Source organism: Antedon mediterranea, chromosome 3 (genome assembly GCF_964355755.1).
Source record: "Antedon mediterranea chromosome 3, ecAntMedi1.1, whole genome shotgun sequence".
In the NCBI taxonomy this organism is placed as follows: domain Eukaryota; kingdom Metazoa; phylum Echinodermata; class Crinoidea; order Comatulida; family Antedonidae; genus Antedon; species Antedon mediterranea.
The window spans coordinates 38117378-38138975 of NC_092672.1; the positions used below are offsets into that span (position 1 = coordinate 38117378).

The 21598-nt window shown below is 38.4% G+C and overlaps 10 protein-coding genes across 11 annotated transcripts in view; all 10 read left to right on the top strand.

Annotated features, from left to right (window-relative positions):
• LOC140045515 (IgGFc-binding protein-like) overlaps positions 1–4828 on the top strand; it is a 55335-nt gene extending 50507 nt beyond the window's left edge. The window contains exons 97-109 of one of the 2 annotated variants that reach the window (XM_072090453.1): positions 659–986; positions 1074–1273; positions 1388–1562; positions 1649–1971; positions 2070–2228; positions 2344–2671; positions 2759–2958; positions 3073–3247; positions 3334–3656; positions 3754–3912; positions 4028–4355; positions 4443–4642; positions 4747–4828. In XM_072090453.1, the coding sequence (XP_071946554.1) occupies positions 659–986; positions 1074–1273; positions 1388–1562; positions 1649–1971; positions 2070–2228; positions 2344–2671; positions 2759–2958; positions 3073–3247; positions 3334–3656; positions 3754–3912; positions 4028–4355; positions 4443–4585 (2841 nt within the window). In that variant the 3' untranslated portion in view covers positions 4586–4642; positions 4747–4828. The other variant, XM_072090454.1, reaches the window with a different exon arrangement.
• On the top strand, positions 4738–8165 carry LOC140044363 (zonadhesin-like; the record flags this gene model as incomplete). Its single annotated transcript, XM_072088842.1, has 8 exons — positions 4738–4921; positions 5016–5341; positions 5439–5597; positions 5686–6019; positions 6115–6314; positions 6437–6614; positions 6731–7056; positions 7154–8165. Coding segments are annotated over 8 exons (1875 nt in total), but the record flags the coding sequence as incomplete, so codon positions are not given.
• On the top strand, positions 7838–9055 carry LOC140044364 (zonadhesin-like). Its single transcript, XM_072088843.1, has 4 exons — positions 7838–8035; positions 8158–8335; positions 8452–8777; positions 8875–9055. The coding sequence occupies exons 1-4, from the start codon at positions 7838–7840 to the stop codon at positions 9040–9042; spliced, it is 870 nt and encodes a 289-aa protein (XP_071944944.1). The 3' UTR covers positions 9043–9055.
• Positions 9056–9559: 504 nt separating this feature from the next.
• Positions 9560–11609, top strand: LOC140044365 (zonadhesin-like). Its single transcript, XM_072088844.1, has 4 exons — positions 9560–9757; positions 9880–10057; positions 10175–10500; positions 10598–11609. Exons 1-4 carry the CDS (start codon positions 9560–9562, stop codon positions 10763–10765), a joined length of 870 nt encoding a protein of 289 aa, XP_071944945.1. The 3' UTR covers positions 10766–11609.
• LOC140044366 (zonadhesin-like) lies at positions 11282–12486 on the top strand. The gene is made up of 4 exons (XM_072088845.1): positions 11282–11479; positions 11602–11779; positions 11896–12221; positions 12319–12486. Exons 1-4 carry the CDS (start codon positions 11282–11284, stop codon positions 12484–12486), a joined length of 870 nt encoding a protein of 289 aa, XP_071944946.1.
• Positions 12487–13003: 517 nt separating this feature from the next.
• LOC140044367 (zonadhesin-like) lies at positions 13004–14221 on the top strand. Its single transcript, XM_072088846.1, has 4 exons — positions 13004–13201; positions 13324–13501; positions 13618–13943; positions 14041–14221. Exons 1-4 carry the CDS (start codon positions 13004–13006, stop codon positions 14206–14208), a joined length of 870 nt encoding a protein of 289 aa, XP_071944947.1. The 3' UTR covers positions 14209–14221.
• A 504-nt stretch (positions 14222–14725) lies between these two features.
• Positions 14726–16788, top strand: LOC140044369 (zonadhesin-like). The gene is made up of 4 exons (XM_072088847.1): positions 14726–14923; positions 15046–15223; positions 15341–15666; positions 15764–16788. The coding sequence occupies exons 1-4, from the start codon at positions 14726–14728 to the stop codon at positions 15929–15931; spliced, it is 870 nt and encodes a 289-aa protein (XP_071944948.1). The 3' UTR covers positions 15932–16788.
• On the top strand, positions 16449–17666 carry LOC140044370 (zonadhesin-like). Its single transcript, XM_072088848.1, has 4 exons — positions 16449–16646; positions 16769–16946; positions 17063–17388; positions 17486–17666. The coding sequence occupies exons 1-4, from the start codon at positions 16449–16451 to the stop codon at positions 17651–17653; spliced, it is 870 nt and encodes a 289-aa protein (XP_071944949.1). The 3' UTR covers positions 17654–17666.
• A 504-nt stretch (positions 17667–18170) lies between these two features.
• Positions 18171–20233, top strand: LOC140044371 (zonadhesin-like). Its single transcript, XM_072088849.1, has 4 exons — positions 18171–18368; positions 18491–18668; positions 18786–19111; positions 19209–20233. Exons 1-4 carry the CDS (start codon positions 18171–18173, stop codon positions 19374–19376), a joined length of 870 nt encoding a protein of 289 aa, XP_071944950.1. The 3' UTR covers positions 19377–20233.
• Positions 19894–21111, top strand: LOC140044372 (zonadhesin-like). Its single transcript, XM_072088851.1, has 4 exons — positions 19894–20091; positions 20214–20391; positions 20508–20833; positions 20931–21111. The coding sequence occupies exons 1-4, from the start codon at positions 19894–19896 to the stop codon at positions 21096–21098; spliced, it is 870 nt and encodes a 289-aa protein (XP_071944952.1). The 3' UTR covers positions 21099–21111.
• Positions 21112–21598: the final 487 nt, after the last annotated feature.

Below are 21598 nucleotides of genomic sequence, written 5' to 3' on the forward strand. Positions count from 1 at the left end.
GGTAACTTTTCGTGCTCACACCCAAGATCTCTTTCAAAAAAATAAAATATTAAAAATTGAGGATCTCTATAGATTTAATGTTGGTGTCATCATGTTTCAATTAACCGCCGGACACTTACCACCTATAATATCCAGTAAATTCACTCAAAATAAACAATACCACACTCACCAAACAAGACAAAAAGATCAGTATCACCTGCCATTTACTCGAACTAGACTTAAAATGAATACCCTTGTATATACTGGACCTAAACTCTGGAATTCTCTTCCTTTATCTCTTAAAAAATCTCATAACTGTGCTTTATTTAAACGTCAATTTAAACTATTATTGGTTGAAGGTTCTTTGTAAATTCTTTTATTATTGATATATTTGATATTTCTTAAATAATTTATATAATCTATTTTTTACTTGTTTTTTTAGTTCTAAACATGTTAAACTTATGTGTTAGAGAAAAGATATTAGTTTAATTGTTGTTTTTTTGGAGTTTCTAATTGTGTTATATTATTTATATTTGATTTGTTTTGTTTTGAGGAGCCTATTCACCACAAGCTTTGCCTTCTTTTAGGCTCCTCCACTTTATATTTATATATTTGTAGAGTGAAATAAATAAATGAATGAAATGAAATGAATTTTGAGTTTCATTACATTTTATTTCAGGCAAGAAGTGCTTCGGATTTTGGAAACAGTTGGAAATTCGAATCACAAGAATGCGAAGATGTCGTCGACGTGGAGCCTTGTCTAGAAGGCACAAAAACACTGGAAGACGCCAGAGATTTGTGTTACACTTTGATATCAGAAGATGGCGCTCTTTCTTCATGTCACGATTTTGTTGATCCTGCAGATTATTATGACGGCTGTGTTTATGACTTGTGTGCCACACTGCCTAATGACGATCTTCTATGTGATGATATATCAGAATATGCCCAAGCTTGTCGACAACGTGGTGGAGAACCCGGTGATTGGAGAACAGCAACATCAACATGCCGTACGTAATGAACTAATCTATTAATTTAGCATTTGATGTACCTGTTAACACCAAGATACGTTACCAATATCATATTCTTTTTTACAGCAATTACGTGTGATGGCAATAAAGTATATAATCATTGTGCAACTTCTTGTCCTGCAACGTGTGCGTCAATGGAGGGAATGGTGGATTGCCCAAATACATGTGTTGAAGCCTGTGAATGTCCAAGTGGCACCGTACTTGATGGTAACACGTGTGTTCAGCCGTCTCAATGCGGTTGTACTGTGGATGGAGTTTATTATAAGGTAGAGATATTTGTTTAGACTATTATTAAAGAGAGGGGGAAAGATTACTAAACACATTTCAAAAATTGTTAGATACTTCAACTAGATTAGTTACGTATCTGTCTATTTCCACAGTCTGGTCAACAATGGATCGACAATACTTGTAAACAGACTTGCACCTGTAATGGAGGTGTGGTAACTTGCAACGAATACAGCTGTAATTCAAATGCCGAATGTTCTGTAAGAAATGGTGTTCGTGGATGTTACTGTCAAGCTGGGTTTGAAGGAGATGGCCAGACGTGCACCAGAGGTAAAAATATTTAAACATGAATACTACAATCGAAATTCTAGAGATTCTACAAAAACACCAACTTACTATTTTGTTTAAAATTCTAGGTCCTGGTTATTGTACCATTTGGGGAGATCCTCATTACATCACATTCGACAAGGCCAGGTATGACTTCCAAGGTGAATGTGAATACACAGTGGTAGACAAATGTGACAATAGAACAGATATTGAGGATTTCACAATTAGTGGAATAAATAGGAAAAACCAACCGTCAGCAGGAGTGTCTTTGATGCGAGAAGTTACATTACATTACAAACAACACAAATACAATCTTGGACAAGATGGTCAGATTGCCTATGATGGAGTTACAATAACACCTCCACTCTTAACATCAGACGGTGTTTACATCACCATCAGTGGACAGTACACTGTAAGTATATAAAGTAAACTGTAATAACAATTTCTTAAAACATTTGTTAGTATTCAAATACGCAATGATTTATTCAACGTTTTTCTTTAAATATGTAGATATTGTTGACAAACTTTTCGTTGGTTCTACGATGGGATAATAAACATACTCTAGAAACAGAACTGCCTTTTGACTACATGAACTCGGTGTGTGGCTTATGCGGTGACTTTAATGGCGAAGCCAACAATGATATTTCTTTGAAATCAGATGGTTCAAATGTAAGTTTTGTTAGGTTATCCCAAAGTAGCATTACTTGTTTTGTGCAGATATAAATATTAGCGTATATTAGGTTTTGTTTATTGCGATTTTGAGTTTCATTACATTTTATTTCAGGCAAGAAGTGCTTCAGATTTTGGAAACAGTTGGAAATTCGAATCACAAGAATGCGAAGATGTCGTCGACGTGGAGCCTTGTCTAGAAGGCACAAAAACACTGGAAGACGCCAGAGATTTGTGTTACACTTTGATATCAGAAGATGGCGCTCTTTCTTCATGTCACGACTTTGTTGATCCTGCAGATTATTATGACGGCTGTGTTTATGACTTGTGTGCCACACTGCCTAATGACGATCTTCTATGTGATGATATATCAGAATATGCCCAAGCTTGTCGACAACGTGGTGGAGAACCCGGAGATTGGAGAACAGCAACATCAACATGCCGTACGTAATGAACTAATCTATTAATTTAGCATTTGATGTACCTGTTAACACCAAGATACGTTACCAATATCATATTCTTTTTTACAGCAATTACGTGTGATGGCAATAAAGTATATAATCATTGTGCAACTTCTTGTCCTGCAACCTGTGCGTCAATGGAGGGAATGGTGGATTGCCCAAATACATGTGTTGAAGCCTGTGAATGTCCAAGTGGCACCGTGCTTGATGGTAACACGTGTGTTCAGCCGTCTCAATGCGGTTGTACTGTGGATGGAGTTTATTATAAGGTAGAGATATTTGTTTAGACTATTATTAAAGAGAGGGGGAAAGATTACTAAACACATTTCAAAAATTGTTAGATACTTCAACTAGATTAGTTACGTATCTGTCTATTTCCACAGTCTGGTCAACAATGGATCGACAGTACTTGTAAACAGACTTGCACCTGTAATGGAGGTGTGGTAATTTGCAACGAATACAGCTGTGATTCAAATGCCGAATGTTCTGTAAGAAATGGTGTTCGTGGATGTTACTGTCAAGCTGGGTTTGAAGGAGATGGCCAGACGTGCACCAGAGGTAAAAATATTTAAACATGAATACTACAATCGAAATTCTAGAGATTCTACAAAAACACCAACTTACTATTTTGTTTAAAATTCTAGGTCCTGGTTATTGTACCGTTTGGGGAGATCCTCATTACATCACATTCGACAAGGCCAGGTATGACTTCCAAGGTGAATGTGAATACACAGTGGTAGACAAATGTGACAATAGAACAGATATTGAGGATTTCACAATTAGTGGAATAAATAGGAAAAACCAACCGTCAGCAGGAGTGTCTTTGATGCGAGAAGTTACATTACATTACAAACAACACAAATACAATCTTGGACAAGATGGTCAGATTGCCTATGATGGAGTTACAATAACACCTCCACTCTTAACATCAGACGGTGTTTACATCACCATCAGTGGACAGTACACTGTAAGTATATAAAGTAAACTGAAATAACAATTTCTTAAAACATTTGCAGTATTCAAATACGCAATGATTTATTCAACGTTTTTCTTTAAATATGTAGATATTGTTGACAAACTTTTCGTTGGTTCTACGATGGGATAATAAACATACTCTAGAAACAGAACTGCCTTTTGACTACATGAACTCGGTGTGTGGCTTATGCGGTGACTTTAATGGCGAAGCCTCAAATGATATTTCTTTGAAATCAGATGGTTCAAATGTAAGTTTTGTTAGGTTATCCCAAAGTAGCATTACTTGTTTTGTGCAGATATAAATATTAGCGTATATTAGCTTTTGTTTATTGCGATTTTGAGTTTCATTACATTTTATTTCAGGCAAAAAGTGCTTCGGATTTTGGAAACAGTTGGAAATTCGAATCACAAGAATGCGAAGATGTCGTCGACGTGGAGCCTTGTCTAGAAGGCACAAAAACACTGGAAGACGCCAGAGATTTGTGTTACACTTTGATATCAGAAGATGGCGCTCTTTCTTCATGTCACGACTTTGTTGATCCTGCAGATTATTATGACGGCTGTGTTTATGACTTGTGTGCCACACTGCCTAATGACGATCTTCTATGTGATGATATATCAGAATATGCCCAAGCTTGTCGACAACGTGGTGGAGAACCCGGTGATTGGAGAACAGCAACATCAACATGCCGTACGTAATGAACTAATCTATTAATTTAGCATTTGATGTACCTGTTAACACCAAGATACGTTACCAATATCATATTCTTTTTTACAGCAATTACGTGTGATGGCAATAAAGTATATAATCATTGTGCAACTTCTTGTCCTGCAACCTGTGCGTCAATGGAGGGAATGGTAGATTGCCCAAATACATGTGTTGAAGCCTGTGAATGTCCAAGTGGCACCGTGCTTGATTGAAACACGTGTGTTCAGCCCTCTCAATGTGGTTGTACTGTGGATGGAGTTTACTATAAGGTACAGATATTTGTTTAGACTATTATTAAAGAGAGGGGGAAAGATTACTAAAAAATTGTTACATACTTAAACTAGATTAGTTACGTATCTGTCTATTTACACAGTCTGGTCATCAATGGATCGACAATACTTGTAAACAGACTTGCAACTGTAATGGTGGTGTGGTAACTTGCAACGAATACAGTTGTGATTCAAATGCCGAATGTTTTGTAAGAAATGGTGTTCGTGGATGTTACTGTCAAGCTGGTTTTGAAGGAGATGGCCAGACGTGCAACAGAGGTAAACTAATTTAATTTTCTATTGAAATTCAAAAGAGTCTGAAATAAAAACTCACGTACTAATTGATATATGCATATTTCATTATGCTTTTCAGCTCCTGCATATTGTACAGTCTGGGGAGATCCCCACTATTTGACATTCGACGATAGACGACACAACTTCCAAGGAGTTTGTGAGTACACTCTTGTCACCGACTGCAGAAATGATAACAGTCAACGCCCAAGATTCCAAGTGACCGGACTCAACATCAAGAACAAACCATCTAAAAGTGTATCTTATACACGACAAATAAACTTCCATTACGCTAACCACACATTTACGCTGTTACAACGTGGTGAGGTTCGCTACAATGGTGTCACTTTTACACCTCCACTCAGTACTAGCGATGGTGTTTATATAATCAGCAATGGTGTATACGTGGTAAGATGTTTTATTGACAATTAGTTTACATACATTTTATTTGCACTGTATTTGTAACTCGAGAGATTAACTTCCTTTTGTTATTTTTATTACACAGTTACTTTGGACCGATTTTAACTTGGTTATCCGATGGGACGGATCCAGTACTGTAGAGATTCAACTACCATACGAATATTGGAACACCACTTGCGGACTATGCGGTGATTTTGACAGTAATAAAGGAAACGATTTAGACTTCCAACGAGATGGTTCACCAGTAAGATAATATATTTGTTGAATTGATGTATATAGTTGACCTTTTCTTCTATAATAAGATATTAAATCATATTCATTTATTTATTTAGGCTAGAGACGAGGTAGAATTTGGAAACAGCTGGGTTGTTGAAGGAACAGAATGTGACGATTCTGGTATAATTATTGTCGATCCGTGCTCAGAAGAGGAAGCACCTTATAAGGCAGCTGAAGATCTCTGTTATGCATTGATCTCGCCTACAGGTGCTCTTGTAAGTTGTCATGAGATTGTTGATCCTGACAACTACTACGAGGCATGCCTTTACGATCTCTGTGCAACGCTGCCGGACGACAATATATTATGTGGCCATTTACAGGAATATGCACAAGCATGCCGAGAACGTGGAGGTTCACCTGGAAATTGGCGAGAGGAAACACCTCAGTGTCGTAAGTATAAACATAATGTGTTTGCATACGAAATACAATATCACCTGTCCATTACGAATGTTTATTTCAAGGTGTCATGTTTATTACTTCCTAAGCTATGGAATGTGAAGCTGAAAGAGTGTACAATTCATGTGCTACTGCTTGTCCATTGACTTGTGCCGACTCTGATGGAACTGATGATTGTCCAGGTGCGTGTATTGAAACATGTGAATGTCCAGAAGGAACCGTGTTAGATGGAAATACGTGTATTGCACTATCTCAGTGTGGTTGTTCACAAGGTGGATTTTACTACTCGGTAAGAATTTATAAATTTTTAGGACGCTTTATTCAAAGTGCTCGTTTTCTCCAAAGTATCAGAAATGATTTAATGTCCATGGCTTGCTAACTAACTAGTATATTGTACTATATTTACTGTAGCCTGGAGACAGTTGGATAACTGAAGACTGTTCACTGTCCTGCCAGTGTGTTGATGGTCGTGTAGAATGCGTAGCAGAAAATTGTGATTTGAATGCGGATTGTAATATTCGTAACGGTGAACGAGGCTGTTACTGTAGAGATGGCTGGACGACTGGTGAGGATGGCAGCTGTAGTAGAGGTAAGTTATAATATCGTTACTTGTACTAAAAAAGACGTGGTATAGGTATCTAAGACAATATTCAAATATTCCATGTTTATAGACTCTAGCTCTTCAAACTTTGTTTTATGTTTCAGCTCCTGCATATTGTACAGTCTGGGGAGATCCCCACTATTTGACATTCGACGATAGACGACACAACTTCCAAGGAGTTTGTGAGTACACTCTTGTCACCGACTGTAGAAATGATAACAGTCAACGCCCAAGATTCCAAGTGACCGGACTCAACGTCAAGAACAAACCATCTCAACGTGTGTCTTATACACGACAAATAAACTTCCATTACGCTAACCACACATTTACGCTGTTACAACGTGGTGAGGTTCGCTACAATGGTGTCACTTTTACACCTCCACTCAGTACCAGCGATGGTGTTTATATAATCAGCAATGGTGTATACGTGGTAAGATGTTTTATTGACAATTAGTTTACATACATTTTATTTGCACTGTATTTGTAACTCGAGAGATTAACTTCATTTTGTTATTTTTATTACTCAGTTACTTTGGACCGATTTTAACTTGGTTATCCGATGGGACGGATCCAGTACTGTAGAGATTCAACTACCATACGAATATTGGAACACCACTTGCGGACTATGCGGTGATTTTGACAGTAATAAAGGAAACGATTTAGACTTCCAACGAGATGGTTCACCAGTAAGATAATATATTTGTTGAATTGTTTTATATTTGACATTGTCTTCGTCTATAATAAGACATTAAAATCATATTAATTTTATTTATTTAGGCTAGAGACGAGGTAGAATTTGGAAACAGCTGGGTTGTTGAAGGAACAGAATGTGACGATTCTGGTATAATTATTGTCGATCCGTGCTCAGAAGAGGAAGCACCTTATAAGGCAGCTGAAGATCTCTGTTATGCATTGATCTCGCCCACAGGTGCTCTTGTAAGTTGTCATGAGATTGTTGATCCTGACAACTACTACGAGGCATGCCTTTACGATCTCTGTGCAACGCTGCCGGACGACAATATATTATGTGGCCATTTACAAGAATATGCACAAGCATGCCGAGAACGTGGAGGTTCACCTGGAAATTGGCGAGAGGAAACACCTCAGTGTCGTAAGTATAAACATAATAATGTGTTTACATACGAAATACAATATCACCTGTCCATTACGAATGTTTATTTCAAGGTGTCATGTTTATTACTTCCTAAGCTATGGAATGTGAAGCTGAAAGAGTGTACAATCCATGTGCTACTGCTTGTCCATTGACTTGTGCCGACTCTGATGGAACTGATGATTGTCCAGGTGCGTGTATTGAAACATGTGAATGTCCAGAAGGAACCGTGTTAGATGGAAATACGTGTATTGCACCATCTCAGTGTGGTTGTTCACAAGGTGGATTTTACTACTCGGTAAGAATTTATAAATTTTTAGGACGCTTTATTCAAAGTGCTCGTTTTCTCCAAAGTATCAGAAATGATTTAATGTCCATGGCTTGCTAACTAACTAGTATATTGTACTATATTTACTGTAGCCTGGAGACAGTTGGATAACTGAAGACTGTTCACTGTCCTGCCAGTGTGTTGATGGTCGTGTAGAATGCGTAGCAGAAAATTGTGATTTGAATGCGGATTGTAATATTCGTAACGGTGAACGAGGCTGTTACTGTAGAGATGGCTGGACGACTGGTGAGGATGGCAGCTGTAGTAGAGGTAAGTTATAATATCGTTACTTGTACTAAAAAAGACGTGGTATAGGTATCTAAGACAATATTCAAATATTCCATGTTTATAGACTCTAGCTCTTCAAACTTTGTTTTATGTTTCAGCTCCTGCATATTGTACAGTCTGGGGAGATCCCCACTATTTGACATTCGACGATAGACGACACAACTTCCAAGGAGTTTGTGAGTACACTCTTGTCACCGACTGTAGAAATGATAACAGTCAACGCCCAAGATTCCAAGTGACCGGACTCAACGTCAAGAACAAACCATCTCAACGTGTGTCTTATACACGACAAATAAACTTCCATTACGCTAACCACACATTTACGCTGTTACAACGTGGTGAGGTTCGCTACAATGGTGTCACTTTTACACCTCCACTCAGTACCAGCGATGGTGTTTATATAATCAGCAATGGTGTATACGTGGTAAGATGTTTTATTGACAATTAGTTTACATACATTTTATTTGCACTGTATTTGTAACTCGAGAGATTAACTTCATTTTGTTATTTTTATTACTCAGTTACTTTGGACCGATTTTAACTTGGTTATCCGATGGGACGGATCCAGTACTGTAGAGATTCAACTACCATACGAATATTGGAACACCACTTGCGGACTATGCGGTGATTTTGACAGTAATAAAGGAAACGATTTAGACTTCCAACGAGATGGTTCACCAGTAAGATAATATATTTTGTTGAATTGTTTTATATTTGACATTGTCTTTGTCTATAATAAGACATTAAAATCATATTAATTTTATTTATTTAGGCTAGAGACGAGGTAGAATTTGGAAACAGCTGGGTTGTTGAAGGAACAGAATGTGACGATTCTGGTATAATTATTGTCGATCCGTGCTCAGAAGAGGAAGCACCTTATAAGGCAGCTGAAGATCTCTGTTATGCATTGATCTCGCCCACAGGTGCTCTTGTAAGTTGTCATGAGATTGTTGATCCTGACAACTACTACGAGACATGCCTTTACGATCTCTGTGCAACGCTGCCGGACGACAATATATTATGTGGCCATTTACAAGAATATGCACAAGCATGCCGAGAACGTGGAGGTTCACCTGGAAATTGGCGAGAGGAAACACCTCAGTGTCGTAAGTATAAACATAATAATGTGTTTACATACGAAATACAATATCACCTGTCCATTACGAATGTTTATTTCAAGGTGTCATGTTTATTACTTCCTAAGCTATGGAATGTGAAGCTGAAAGAGTGTACAATCCATGTGCTACTGCTTGTCCATTGACTTGTGCCGACTCTGATGGAACTGATGATTGTCCAGGTGCGTGTATTGAAACATGTGAATGTCCAGAAGGAACCGTGTTAGATGGAAATACGTGTATTGCACCATCTCAGTGTGGTTGTTCACAAGGTGGATTTTACTACTCGGTAAGAATTTATAAATTTTTAGGACGCTTTATTCAAAGTGCTCGTTTTCTCCAAAGTATCAGAAATGATTTAATGTCCATGGCTTGCTAACTAACTAGTATATTGTACTATATTTACTATAGCCTGGAGACAGTTGGATAACTGAAGACTGTTCACTGTCCTGCCAGTGTGTTGATGGTCGTGTAGAATGCGTAGCAGAAAATTGTGATTTGAATGCGGATTGTAATATTCGTAACGGTGAACGAGGCTGTTACTGTAGAGATGGCTGGACGACTGGTGAGGATGGCAGCTGTAGTAGAGGTAAGTTATAATATCGTTACTTGTACTAAAAAAAGACGTGGTATAGGTATCTAAGACAATATTCAAATATTCCATGTTTATAGACTCTAGCTCTTCAAACTTTGTTTTATGTTTCAGCTCCTGCATATTGTACAGTCTGGGGAGATCCCCACTATTTGACATTCGACGATAGACGACACAACTTCCAAGGAGTTTGTGAGTACACTCTTGTCACCGACTGTAGAAATGATAACAGTCAACGCCCAAGATTCCAAGTGACCGGACTCAACGTCAAGAACAAACCATCTCAACGTGTGTCTTATACACGACAAATAAACTTCCATTACGCTAACCACACATTTACGCTGTTACAACGTGGTGAGGTTCGCTACAATGGTGTCACTTTTACACCTCCACTCAGTACCAGCGATGGTGTTTATATAATCAGCAATGGTGTATACGTGGTAAGATGTTTTATTGACAATTAGTTTACATACATTTTATTTGCACTGTATTTGTAACTCGAGAGATTAACTTCATTTTGTTATTTTTATTACTCAGTTACTTTGGACCGATTTTAACTTGGTTATCCGATGGGACGGATCCAGTACTGTAGAGATTCAACTACCATACGAATATTGGAACACCACTTGCGGACTATGCGGTGATTTTGACAGTAATAAAGGAAACGATTTAGACTTCCAACGAGATGGTTCACCAGTAAGATAATATATTTGTTGAATTGTTTTATATTTGACATTGTCTTCGTCTATAATAAGACATTAAAATCATATTAATTTTATTTATTTAGGCTAGAGACGAGGTAGAATTTGGAAACAGCTGGGTTGTTGAAGGAACAGAATGTGACGATTCTGGTATAATTATTGTCGATCCGTGCTCAGAAGAGGAAGCACCTTATAAGGCAGCTGAAGATCTCTGTTATGCATTGATCTCGCCCACAGGTGCTCTTGTAAGTTGTCATGAGATTGTTGATCCTGACAACTACTACGAGGCATGCCTTTACGATCTCTGTGCAACGCTGCCGGACGACAATATATTATGTGGCCATTTACAAGAATATGCACAAGCATGCCGAGAACGTGGAGGTTCACCTGGAAATTGGCGAGAGGAAACACCTCAGTGTCGTAAGTATAAACATAATAATGTGTTTACATACGAAATACAATATCACCTGTCCATTACGAATGTTTATTTCAAGGTGTCATGTTTATTACTTCCTAAGCTATGGAATGTGAAGCTGAAAGAGTGTACAATCCATGTGCTACTGCTTGTCCATTGACTTGTGCCGACTCTGATGGAACTGATGATTGTCCAGGTGCGTGTATTGAAACATGTGAATGTCCAGAAGGAACCGTGTTAGATGGAAATACGTGTATTGCACCATCTCAGTGTGGTTGTTCACAAGGTGGATTTTACTACTCGGTAAGAATTTATAAATTTTTAGGACGCTTTATTCAAAGTGCTCGTTTTCTCCAAAGTATCAGAAATGATTTAATGTCCATGGCTTGCTAACTAACTAGTATATTGTACTATATTTACTGTAGCCTGGAGACAGTTGGATAACTGAAGACTGTTCACTGTCCTGCCAGTGTGTTGATGGTCGTGTAGAATGCGTAGCAGAAAATTGTGATTTGAATGCGGATTGTAATATTCGTAACGGTGAACGAGGCTGTTACTGTAGAGATGGCTGGACGACTGGTGAGGATGGCAGCTGTAGTAGAGGTAAGTTATAATATCGTTACTTGTACTAAAAAAGACGTGGTATAGGTATCTAAGACAATATTCAAATATTCCATGTTTATAGACTCTAGCTCTTCAAACTTTGTTTTATGTTTCAGCTCCTGCATATTGTACAGTCTGGGGAGATCCCCACTATTTGACATTCGACGATAGACGACACAACTTCCAAGGAGTTTGTGAGTACACTCTTGTCACCGACTGTAGAAATGATAACAGTCAACGCCCAAGATTCCAAGTGACCGGACTCAACGTCAAGAACAAACCATCTCAACGTGTGTCTTATACACGACAAATAAACTTCCATTACGCTAACCACACATTTACGCTGTTACAACGTGGTGAGGTTCGCTACAATGGTGTCACTTTTACACCTCCACTCAGTACCAGCGATGGTGTTTATATAATCAGCAATGGTGTATACGTGGTAAGATGTTTTATTGACAATTAGTTTACATACATTTTATTTGCACTGTATTTGTAACTCGAGAGATTAACTTCATTTTGTTATTTTTATTACTCAGTTACTTTGGACCGATTTTAACTTGGTTATCCGATGGGACGGATCCAGTACTGTAGAGATTCAACTACCATACGAATATTGGAACACCACTTGCGGACTATGCGGTGATTTTGACAGTAATAAAGGAAACGATTTAGACTTCCAACGAGATGGTTCACCAGTAAGATAATATATTTTGTTGAATTGTTTTATATTTGACATTGTCTTCGTCTATAATAAGACATTAAAATCATATTAATTTTATTTATTTAGGCTAGAGACGAGGTAGAATTTGGAAACAGCTGGGTTGTTGAAGGAACAGAATGTGACGATTCTGGTATAATTATTGTCGATCCGTGCTCAGAAGAGGAAGCACCTTATAAGGCAGCTGAAGATCTCTGTTATGCATTGATCTCGCCCACAGGTGCTCTTGTAAGTTGTCATGAGATTGTTGATCCTGACAACTACTACGAGGCATGCCTTTACGATCTCTGTGCAACGCTGCCGGACGACAATATATTATGTGGCCATTTACAAGAATATGCACAAGCATGCCGAGAACGTGGAGGTTCACCTGGAAATTGGCGAGAGGAAACACCTCAGTGTCGTAAGTATAAACATAATAATGTGTTTACATACGAAATACAATATCACCTGTCCATTACGAATGTTTATTTCAAGGTGTCATGTTTATTACTTCCTAAGCTATGGAATGTGAAGCTGAAAGAGTGTACAATCCATGTGCTACTGCTTGTTCATTGACTTGTGCCGACTCTGATGGAACTGATGATTGTCCAGGTGCGTGTATTGAAACATGTGAATGTCCAGAAGGAACCGTGTTAGATGGAAATACGTGTATTGCACCATCTCAGTGTGGTTGTTCACAAGGTGGATTTTACTACTCGGTAAGAATTTATAAATTTTTAGGACGCTTTATTCAAAGTGCTCGTTTTCTCCAAAGTATCAGAAATGATTTAATGTCCATGGCTTGCTAACTAACTAGTATATTGTACTATATTTACTGTAGCCTGGAGACAGTTGGATAACTGAAGACTGTTCACTGTCCTGCCAGTGTGTTAATGGTCGTGTAGAATGCGTAGCAGAAAATTGTGATTTGAATGCGGATTGTAATATTCGTAACGGTGAACGAGGCTGTTACTGTAGAGATGGCTGGACGACTGGTGAGGATGGCAGCTGTAGTAGAGGTAAGTTATAATATCGTTACTTGTACTAAAAAAGACGTGGTATAGGTATCTAAGACAATATTCAAATATTCCATGTTTATAGACTCTAGCTCTTCAAACTTTGTTTTATGTTTCAGCTCCTGCATATTGTACAGTCTGGGGAGATCCCCACTATTTGACATTCGACGATAGACGACACAACTTCCAAGGAGTTTGTGAGTACACTCTTGTCACCGACTGTAGAAATGATAACAGTCAACGCCCAAGATTCCAAGTGACCGGACTCAACGTCAAGAACAAACCATCTCAACGTGTGTCTTATACACGACAAATAAACTTCCATTACGCTAACCACACATTTACGCTGTTACAACGTGGTGAGGTTCGCTACAATGGTGTCACTTTTACACCTCCACTCAGTACCAGCGATGGTGTTTATATAATCAGCAATGGTGTATACGTGGTAAGATGTTTTATTGACAATTAGTTTACATACATTTTATTTGCACTGTATTTGTAACTCGAGAGATTAACTTCATTTTGTTATTTTTATTACTCAGTTACTTTGGACCGATTTTAACTTGGTTATCCGATGGGACGGATCCAGTACTGTAGAGATTCAACTACCATACGAATATTGGAACACCACTTGCGGACTATGCGGTGATTTTGACAGTAATAAAGGAAACGATTTAGACTTCCAACGAGATGGTTCACCAGTAAGATAATATATTTTGTTGAATTGTTTTATATTTGACATTGTCTTTGTCTATAATAAGACATTAAAATCATATTAATTTTATTTATTTAGGCTAGAGACGAGGTAGAATTTGGAAACAGCTGGGTTGTTGAAGGAACAGAATGTGACGATTCTGGTATAATTATTGTCGATCCGTGCTCAGAAGAGGAAGCACCTTATAAGGCAGCTGAAGATCTCTGTTATGCATTGATCTCGCCCACAGGTGCTCTTGTAAGTTGTCATGAGATTGTTGATCCTGACAACTACTACGAGGCATGCCTTTACGATCTCTGTGCAACGCTGCCGGACGACAATATATTATGTGGCCATTTACAAGAATATGCACAAGCATGCCGAGAACGTGGAGGTTCACCTGGAAATTGGCGAGAGGAAACACCTCAGTGTCGTAAGTATAAACATAATAATGTGTTTACATACGAAATACAATATCACCTGTCCATTACGAATGTTTATTTCAAGGTGTCATGTTTATTACTTCCTAAGCTATGGAATGTGAAGCTGAAAGAGTGTACAATCCATGTGCTACTGCTTGTCCATTGACTTGTGCCGACTCTGATGGAACTGATGATTGTCCAGGTGCGTGTATTGAAACATGTGAATGTCCAGAAGGAACCGTGTTAGATGGAAATACGTGTATTGCACCATCTCAGTGTGGTTGTTCACAAGGTGGATTTTACTACTCGGTAAGAATTTATAAATTTTTAGGACGCTTTATTCAAAGTGCTCGTTTTCTCCAAAGTATCAGAAATGATTTAATGTCCATGGCTTGCTAACTAACTAGTATATTGTACTATATTTACTGTAGCCTGGAGACAGTTGGATAACTGAAGACTGTTCACTGTCCTGCCAGTGTGTTGATGGTCGTGTAGAATGCGTAGCAGAAAATTGTGATTTGAATGCGGATTGTAATATTCGTAACGGTGAACGAGGCTGTTACTGTAGAGATGGCTGGACGACTGGTGAGGATGGCAGCTGTAGTAGAGGTAAGTTATAATATCGTTACTTGTACTAAAAAAAGACGTGGTATAGGTATCTAAGACAATATTCAAATATTCCATGTTTATAGACTCTAGCTCTTCAAACTTTGTTTTATGTTTCAGCTCCTGCATATTGTACAGTCTGGGGAGATCCCCACTATTTGACATTCGACGATAGACGACACAACTTCCAAGGAGTTTGTGAGTACACTCTTGTCACCGACTGTAGAAATGATAACAGTCAACGCCCAAGATTCCAAGTGACCGGACTCAACGTCAAGAACAAACCATCTCAACGTGTGTCTTATACACGACAAATAAACTTCCATTACGCTAACCACACATTTACGCTGTTACAACGTGGTGAGGTTCGCTACAATGGTGTCACTTTTACACCTCCACTCAGTACCAGCGATGGTGTTTATATAATCAGCAATGGTGTATACGTGGTAAGATGTTTTATTGACAATTAGTTTACATACATTTTATTTGCACTGTATTTGTAACTCGAGAGATTAACTTCATTTTGTTATTTTTATTACTCAGTTACTTTGGACCGATTTTAACTTGGTTATCCGATGGGACGGATCCAGTACTGTAGAGATTCAACTACCATACGAATATTGGAACACCACTTGCGGACTATGCGGTGATTTTGACAGTAATAAAGGAAACGATTTAGACTTCCAACGAGATGGTTCACCAGTAAGATAATATATTTTGTTGAATTGTTTTATATTTGACATTGTCTTCGTCTATAATAAGACATTAAAATCATATTAATTTTATTTATTTAGGCTAGAGACGAGGTAGAATTTGGAAACAGCTGGGTTGTTGAAGGAACAGAATGTGACGATTCTGGTATAATTATTGTCGATCCGTGCTCAGAAGAGGAAGCACCTTATAAGGCAGCTGAAGATCTCTGTTATGCATTGATCTCGCCCACAGGTGCTCTTGTAAGTTGTCATGAGATTGTTGATCCTGACAACTACTACGAGGCATGCCTTTACGATCTCTGTGCAACGCTGCCGGACGACAATATATTATGTGGCCATTTACAAGAATATGCACAAGCATGCCGAGAACGTGGAGGTTCACCTGGAAATTGGCGAGAGGAAACACCTCAGTGTCGTAAGTATAAACATAATAATGTGTTTACATACGAAATACAATATCACCTGTCCATTACGAATGTTTATTTCAAGGTGTCATGTTTATTACTTCCTAAGCTATGGAATGTGAAGCTGAAAGAGTGTACAATCCATGTGCTACTGCTTGTCCATTGACTTGTGCCGACTCTGATGGAACTGATGATTGTCCAGGTGCGTGTATTGAAACATGTGAATGTCCAGAAGGAACCGTGTTAGATGGAAATACGTGTATTGCACCATCTCAGTGTGGTTGTTCACAAGGTGGATTTTACTACTCGGTAAGAATTTATAAATTTTTAGGACGCTTTATTCAAAGTGCTCGTTTTCTCCAAAGTATCAGAAATGATTTAATGTCCATGGCTTGCTAACTAACTAGTATATTGTACTATATTTACTGTAGCCTGGAGACAGTTGGATAACTGAAGACTGTTCACTGTCCTGCCAGTGTGTTAATGGTCGTGTAGAATGCGTAGCAGAAAATTGTGATTTGAATGCGGATTGTAATATTCGTAACGGTGAACGAGGCTGTTACTGTAGAGATGGCTGGACGACTGGTGAGGATGGCAGCTGTAGTAGAGGTAAGTTATAATATCGTTACTTGTACTAAAAAAGACGTGGTATAGGTATCTAAGACAATATTCAAATATTCCATGTTTATAGACTCTAGCTCTTCAAACTTTGTTTTATGTTTCAGCTCCTGCATATTGTACAGTCTGGGGAGATCCCCACTATTTGACATTCGACGATAGACGACACAACTTCCAAGGAGTTTGTGAGTACACTCTTGTCACCGACTGTAGAAATGATAACAGTCAACGCCCAAGATTCCAAGTGACCGGACTCAACGTCAAGAACAAACCATCTCAACGTGTGTCTTATACACGACAAATAAACTTCCATTACGCTAACCACACATTTACGCTGTTACAACGTGGTGAGGTTCGCTACAATGGTGTCACTTTTACACCTCCACTCAGTACCAGCGATGGTGTTTATATAATCAGCAATGGTGTATACGTGGTAAGATGTTTTATTGACAATTAGTTTACATACATTTTATTTGCACTGTATTTGTAACTCGAGAGATTAACTTCATTTTGTTATTTTTATTACTCAGTTACTTTGGACCGATTTTAACTTGGTTATCCGATGGGACGGATCCAGTACTGTAGAGATTCAACTACCATACGAATATTGGAACACCACTTGCGGACTATGCGGTGATTTTGACAGTAATAAAGGAAACGATTTAGACTTCCAACGAGATGGTTCACCAGTAAGATAATATATTTTGTTGAATTGTTTTATATTTGACATTGTCTTTGTCTATAATAAGACATTAAAATCATATTAATTTTATTTATTTAGGCTAGAGACGAGGTAGAATTTGGAAACAGCTGGGTTGTTGAAGGAACAGAATGTGACGATTCTGGTATAATTATTGTCGATCCGTGCTCAGAAGAGGAAGCACCTTATAAGGCAGCTGAAGATCTCTGTTATGCATTGATCTCGCCCACAGGTGCTCTTGTAAGTTGTCATGAGATTGTTGATCCTGACAACTACTACGAGGCATGCCTTTACGATCTCTGTGCAACGCTGCCGGACGACAATATATTATGTGGCCATTTACAAGAATATGCACAAGCATGCCGAGAACGTGGAGGTTCACCTGGAAATTGGCGAGAGGAAACACCTCAGTGTCGTAAGTATAAACATAATAATGTGTTTACATACGAAATACAATATCACCTGTCCATTACGAATGTTTATTTCAAGGTGTCATGTTTATTACTTCCTAAGCTATGGAATGTGAAGCTGAAAGAGTGTACAATCCATGTGCTACTGCTTGTCCATTGACTTGTGCCGACTCTGATGGAACTGATGATTGTCCAGGTGCGTGTATTGAAACATGTGAATGTCCAGAAGGAACCGTGTTAGATGGAAATACGTGTATTGCACCATCTCAGTGTGGTTGTTCACAAGGTGGATTTTACTACTCGGTAAGAATTTATAAATTTTTAGGACGCTTTATTCAAAGTGCTCGTTTTCTCCAAAGTATCAGAAATGATTTAATGTCCATGGCTTGCTAACTAACTAGTATATTGTACTATATTTACTGTAGCCTGGAGACAGTTGGATAACTGAAGACTGTTCACTGTCCTGCCAGTGTGTTGATGGTCGTGTAGAATGCGTAGCAGAAAATTGTGATTTGAATGCGGATTGTAATATTCGTAACGGTGAACGAGGCTGTTACTGTAGAGATGGCTGGACGACTGGTGAGGATGGCAGCTGTAGTAGAGGTAAGTTATAATATCGTTACTTGTACTAAAAAAAGACGTGGTATAGGTATCTAAGACAATATTCAAATATTCCATGTTTATAGACTCTAGCTCTTCAAACTTTGTTTTATGTTTCAGCTCCTGCATATTGTACAGTCTGGGGAGATCCCCACTATTTGACATTCGACGATAGACGACACAACTTCCAAGGAGTTTGTGAGTACACTCTTGTCACCGACTGTAGAAATGATAACAGTCAACGCCCAAGATTCCAAGTGACCGGACTCAACGTCAAGAACAAACCATCTCAACGTGTGTCTTATACACGACAAATAAACTTCCATTACGCTAACCACACATTTACGCTGTTACAACGTGGTGAGGTTCGCTACAATGGTGTCACTTTTACACCTCCACTCAGTACCAGCGATGGTGTTTATATAATCAGCAATGGTGTATACGTGGTAAGATGTTTTATTGACAATTAGTTTACATACATTTTATTTGCACTGTATTTGTAACTCGAGAGATTAACTTCATTTTGTTATTTTTATTACTCAGTTACTTTGGACCGATTTTAACTTGGTTATCCGATGGGACGGATCCAGTACTGTAGAGATTCAACTACCATACGAATATTGGAACACCACTTGCGGACTATGCGGTGATTTTGACAGTAATAAAGGAAACGATTTAGACTTCCAACGAGATGGTTCACCAGTAAGATAATATATTTTGTTGAATTGTTTTATATTTGACATTGTCTTCGTCTATAATAAGACATTAAAATCATATTAATTTTATTTATTTAGGCTAGAGACGAGGTAGAATTTGGAAACAGCTGGGTTGTTGAAGGAACAGAATGTGACGATTCTGGTATAATTATTGTCGATCCGTGCTCAGAAGAGGAAGCACCTTATAAGGCAGCTGAAGATCTCTGTTATGCATTGATCTCGCCCACAGGTGCTCTTGTAAGTTGTCATGAGATTGTTGATCCTGACAACTACTACGAGGCATGCCTTTACGATCTCTGTGCAACGCTGCCGGACGACAATATATTATGTGGCCATTTACAAGAATATGCACAAGCATGCCGAGAACGTGGAGGTTCACCTGGAAATTGGCGAGAGGAAACACCTCAGTGTCGTAAGTATAAACATAATAATGTGTTTACATACGAAATACAATATCACCTGTCCATTACGAATGTTTATTTCAAGGTGTCATGTTTATTACTTCCTAAGCTATGGAATGTGAAGCTGAAAGAGTGTACAATCCATGTGCTACTGCTTGTCCATTGACTTGTGCCGACTCTGATGGAACTGATGATTGTCCAGGTGCGTGTATTGAAACATGTGAATGTCCAGAAGGAACCGTGTTAGATGGAAATACGTGTATTGCACCATCTCAGTGTGGTTGTTCACAAGGTGGATTTTACTACTCGGTAAGAATTTATAAATTTTTAGGACGCTTTATTCAAAGTGCTCGTTTTCTCCAAAGTATCAGAAATGATTTAATGTCCATGGCTTGCTAACTAACTAGTATATTGTACTATATTTACTGTAGCCTGGAGACAGTTGGATAACTGAAGACTGTTCACTGTCCTGCCAGTGTGTTAATGGTCGTGTAGAATGCGTAGCAGAAAATTGTGATTTGAATGCGGATTGTAATATTCGTAACGGTGAACGAGGCTGTTACTGTAGAGATGGCTGGACGACTGGTGAGGATGGCAGCTGTAGTAGAGGTAAGTTATAATATCGTTACTTGTACTAAAAAAGACGTGGTATAGGTATCTAAGACAATATTCAAATATTCCATGTTTATAGACTCTAGCTCTTCAAACTTTGTTTTATGTTTCAGCTCCTGCATATTGTACAGTCTGGGGAGATCCCCACTATTTGACATTCGACGATAGACGACACAACTTCCAAGGAGTTTGTGAGTACACTCTTGTCACCGACTGTAGAAATGATAACAGTCAACGCCCAAGATTCCAAGTGACCGGACTCAACGTCAAGAACAAACCATCTCAACGTGTGTCTTATACACGACAAATAAACTTCCATTACGCTAACCACACATTTACGCTGTTACAACGTGGTGAGGTTCGCTACAATGGTGTCACTTTTACACCTCCACTCAGTACCAGCGATGGTGTTTATATAATCAGCAATGGTGTATACGTGGTAAGATGTTTTATTGACAATTAGTTTACATACATTTTATTTGCACTGTATTTGTAACTCGAGAGATTAACTTCATTTTGTTATTTTTATTACTCAGTTACTTTGGACCGATTTTAACTTGGTTATCCGATGGGACGGATCCAGTACTGTAGAGATTCAACTACCATACGAATATTGGAACACCACTTGCGGACTATGCGGTGATTTTGACAGTAATAAAGGAAACGATTTAGACTTCCAACGAGATGGTTCACCAGTAAGATAATATATTTTGTTGAATTGTTTTATATTTGACATTGTCTTTGTCTATAATAAGACATTAAAATCATATTAATTTTATTTATTTAGGCTAGAGACGAGGTAGAATTTGGAAACAGCTGGGTTGTTGAAGGAACAGAATGTGACGATTCTGGTATAATTATTGTCGATCCGTGCTCAGAAGAGGAAGCACCTTATAAGGCAGCTGAAGATCTCTGTTATGCATTGATCTCGCCCACAGGTGCTCTTGTAAGTTGTCATGAGATTGTTGATCCTGACAACTACTACGAGGCATGCCTTTACGATCTCTGTGCAACGCTGCCGGACGACAATATATTATGTGGCCATTTACAAGAATATGCACAAGCATGCCGAGAACGTGGAGGTTCACCTGGAAATTGGCGAGAGGAAACACCTCAGTGTCGTAAGTATAAACATAATAATGTGTTTACATACGAAATACAATATCACCTGTCCATTACGAATGTTTATTTCAAGGTGTCATGT

Coding starts and splice junctions, on each gene's coding strand:
- LOC140044364 (XM_072088843.1), top strand. CDS start 7,838: ATGGAATGTGAAGCTGAAAGAGTGTACAATCCATGTGCTACTGCTTGT. Junction 8,036..8,157: donor AAGGTGGATTTTACTACTCG/GTAAGAATTTAT, acceptor TATTTACTGTAG/CCTGGAGACAGTTGGATAAC. Junction 8,778..8,874: donor TCAGCAATGGTGTATACGTG/GTAAGATGTTTT, acceptor TTTATTACTCAG/TTACTTTGGACCGATTTTAA.
- LOC140044365 (XM_072088844.1), top strand. CDS start 9,560: ATGGAATGTGAAGCTGAAAGAGTGTACAATCCATGTGCTACTGCTTGT. Junction 9,758..9,879: donor AAGGTGGATTTTACTACTCG/GTAAGAATTTAT, acceptor TATTTACTATAG/CCTGGAGACAGTTGGATAAC. Junction 10,501..10,597: donor TCAGCAATGGTGTATACGTG/GTAAGATGTTTT, acceptor TTTATTACTCAG/TTACTTTGGACCGATTTTAA.
- LOC140044366 (XM_072088845.1), top strand. CDS start 11,282: ATGGAATGTGAAGCTGAAAGAGTGTACAATCCATGTGCTACTGCTTGT. Junction 11,480..11,601: donor AAGGTGGATTTTACTACTCG/GTAAGAATTTAT, acceptor TATTTACTGTAG/CCTGGAGACAGTTGGATAAC. Junction 11,780..11,895: donor GGATGGCAGCTGTAGTAGAG/GTAAGTTATAAT, acceptor TTTATGTTTCAG/CTCCTGCATATTGTACAGTC.
- LOC140044367 (XM_072088846.1), top strand. CDS start 13,004: ATGGAATGTGAAGCTGAAAGAGTGTACAATCCATGTGCTACTGCTTGT. Junction 13,202..13,323: donor AAGGTGGATTTTACTACTCG/GTAAGAATTTAT, acceptor TATTTACTGTAG/CCTGGAGACAGTTGGATAAC. Junction 13,944..14,040: donor TCAGCAATGGTGTATACGTG/GTAAGATGTTTT, acceptor TTTATTACTCAG/TTACTTTGGACCGATTTTAA.
- LOC140044369 (XM_072088847.1), top strand. CDS start 14,726: ATGGAATGTGAAGCTGAAAGAGTGTACAATCCATGTGCTACTGCTTGT. Junction 15,224..15,340: donor GGATGGCAGCTGTAGTAGAG/GTAAGTTATAAT, acceptor TTTATGTTTCAG/CTCCTGCATATTGTACAGTC. Junction 15,667..15,763: donor TCAGCAATGGTGTATACGTG/GTAAGATGTTTT, acceptor TTTATTACTCAG/TTACTTTGGACCGATTTTAA.
- LOC140044370 (XM_072088848.1), top strand. CDS start 16,449: ATGGAATGTGAAGCTGAAAGAGTGTACAATCCATGTGCTACTGCTTGT. Junction 16,947..17,062: donor GGATGGCAGCTGTAGTAGAG/GTAAGTTATAAT, acceptor TTTATGTTTCAG/CTCCTGCATATTGTACAGTC. Junction 17,389..17,485: donor TCAGCAATGGTGTATACGTG/GTAAGATGTTTT, acceptor TTTATTACTCAG/TTACTTTGGACCGATTTTAA.
- LOC140044371 (XM_072088849.1), top strand. CDS start 18,171: ATGGAATGTGAAGCTGAAAGAGTGTACAATCCATGTGCTACTGCTTGT. Junction 18,669..18,785: donor GGATGGCAGCTGTAGTAGAG/GTAAGTTATAAT, acceptor TTTATGTTTCAG/CTCCTGCATATTGTACAGTC. Junction 19,112..19,208: donor TCAGCAATGGTGTATACGTG/GTAAGATGTTTT, acceptor TTTATTACTCAG/TTACTTTGGACCGATTTTAA.
- LOC140044372 (XM_072088851.1), top strand. CDS start 19,894: ATGGAATGTGAAGCTGAAAGAGTGTACAATCCATGTGCTACTGCTTGT. Junction 20,392..20,507: donor GGATGGCAGCTGTAGTAGAG/GTAAGTTATAAT, acceptor TTTATGTTTCAG/CTCCTGCATATTGTACAGTC. Junction 20,834..20,930: donor TCAGCAATGGTGTATACGTG/GTAAGATGTTTT, acceptor TTTATTACTCAG/TTACTTTGGACCGATTTTAA.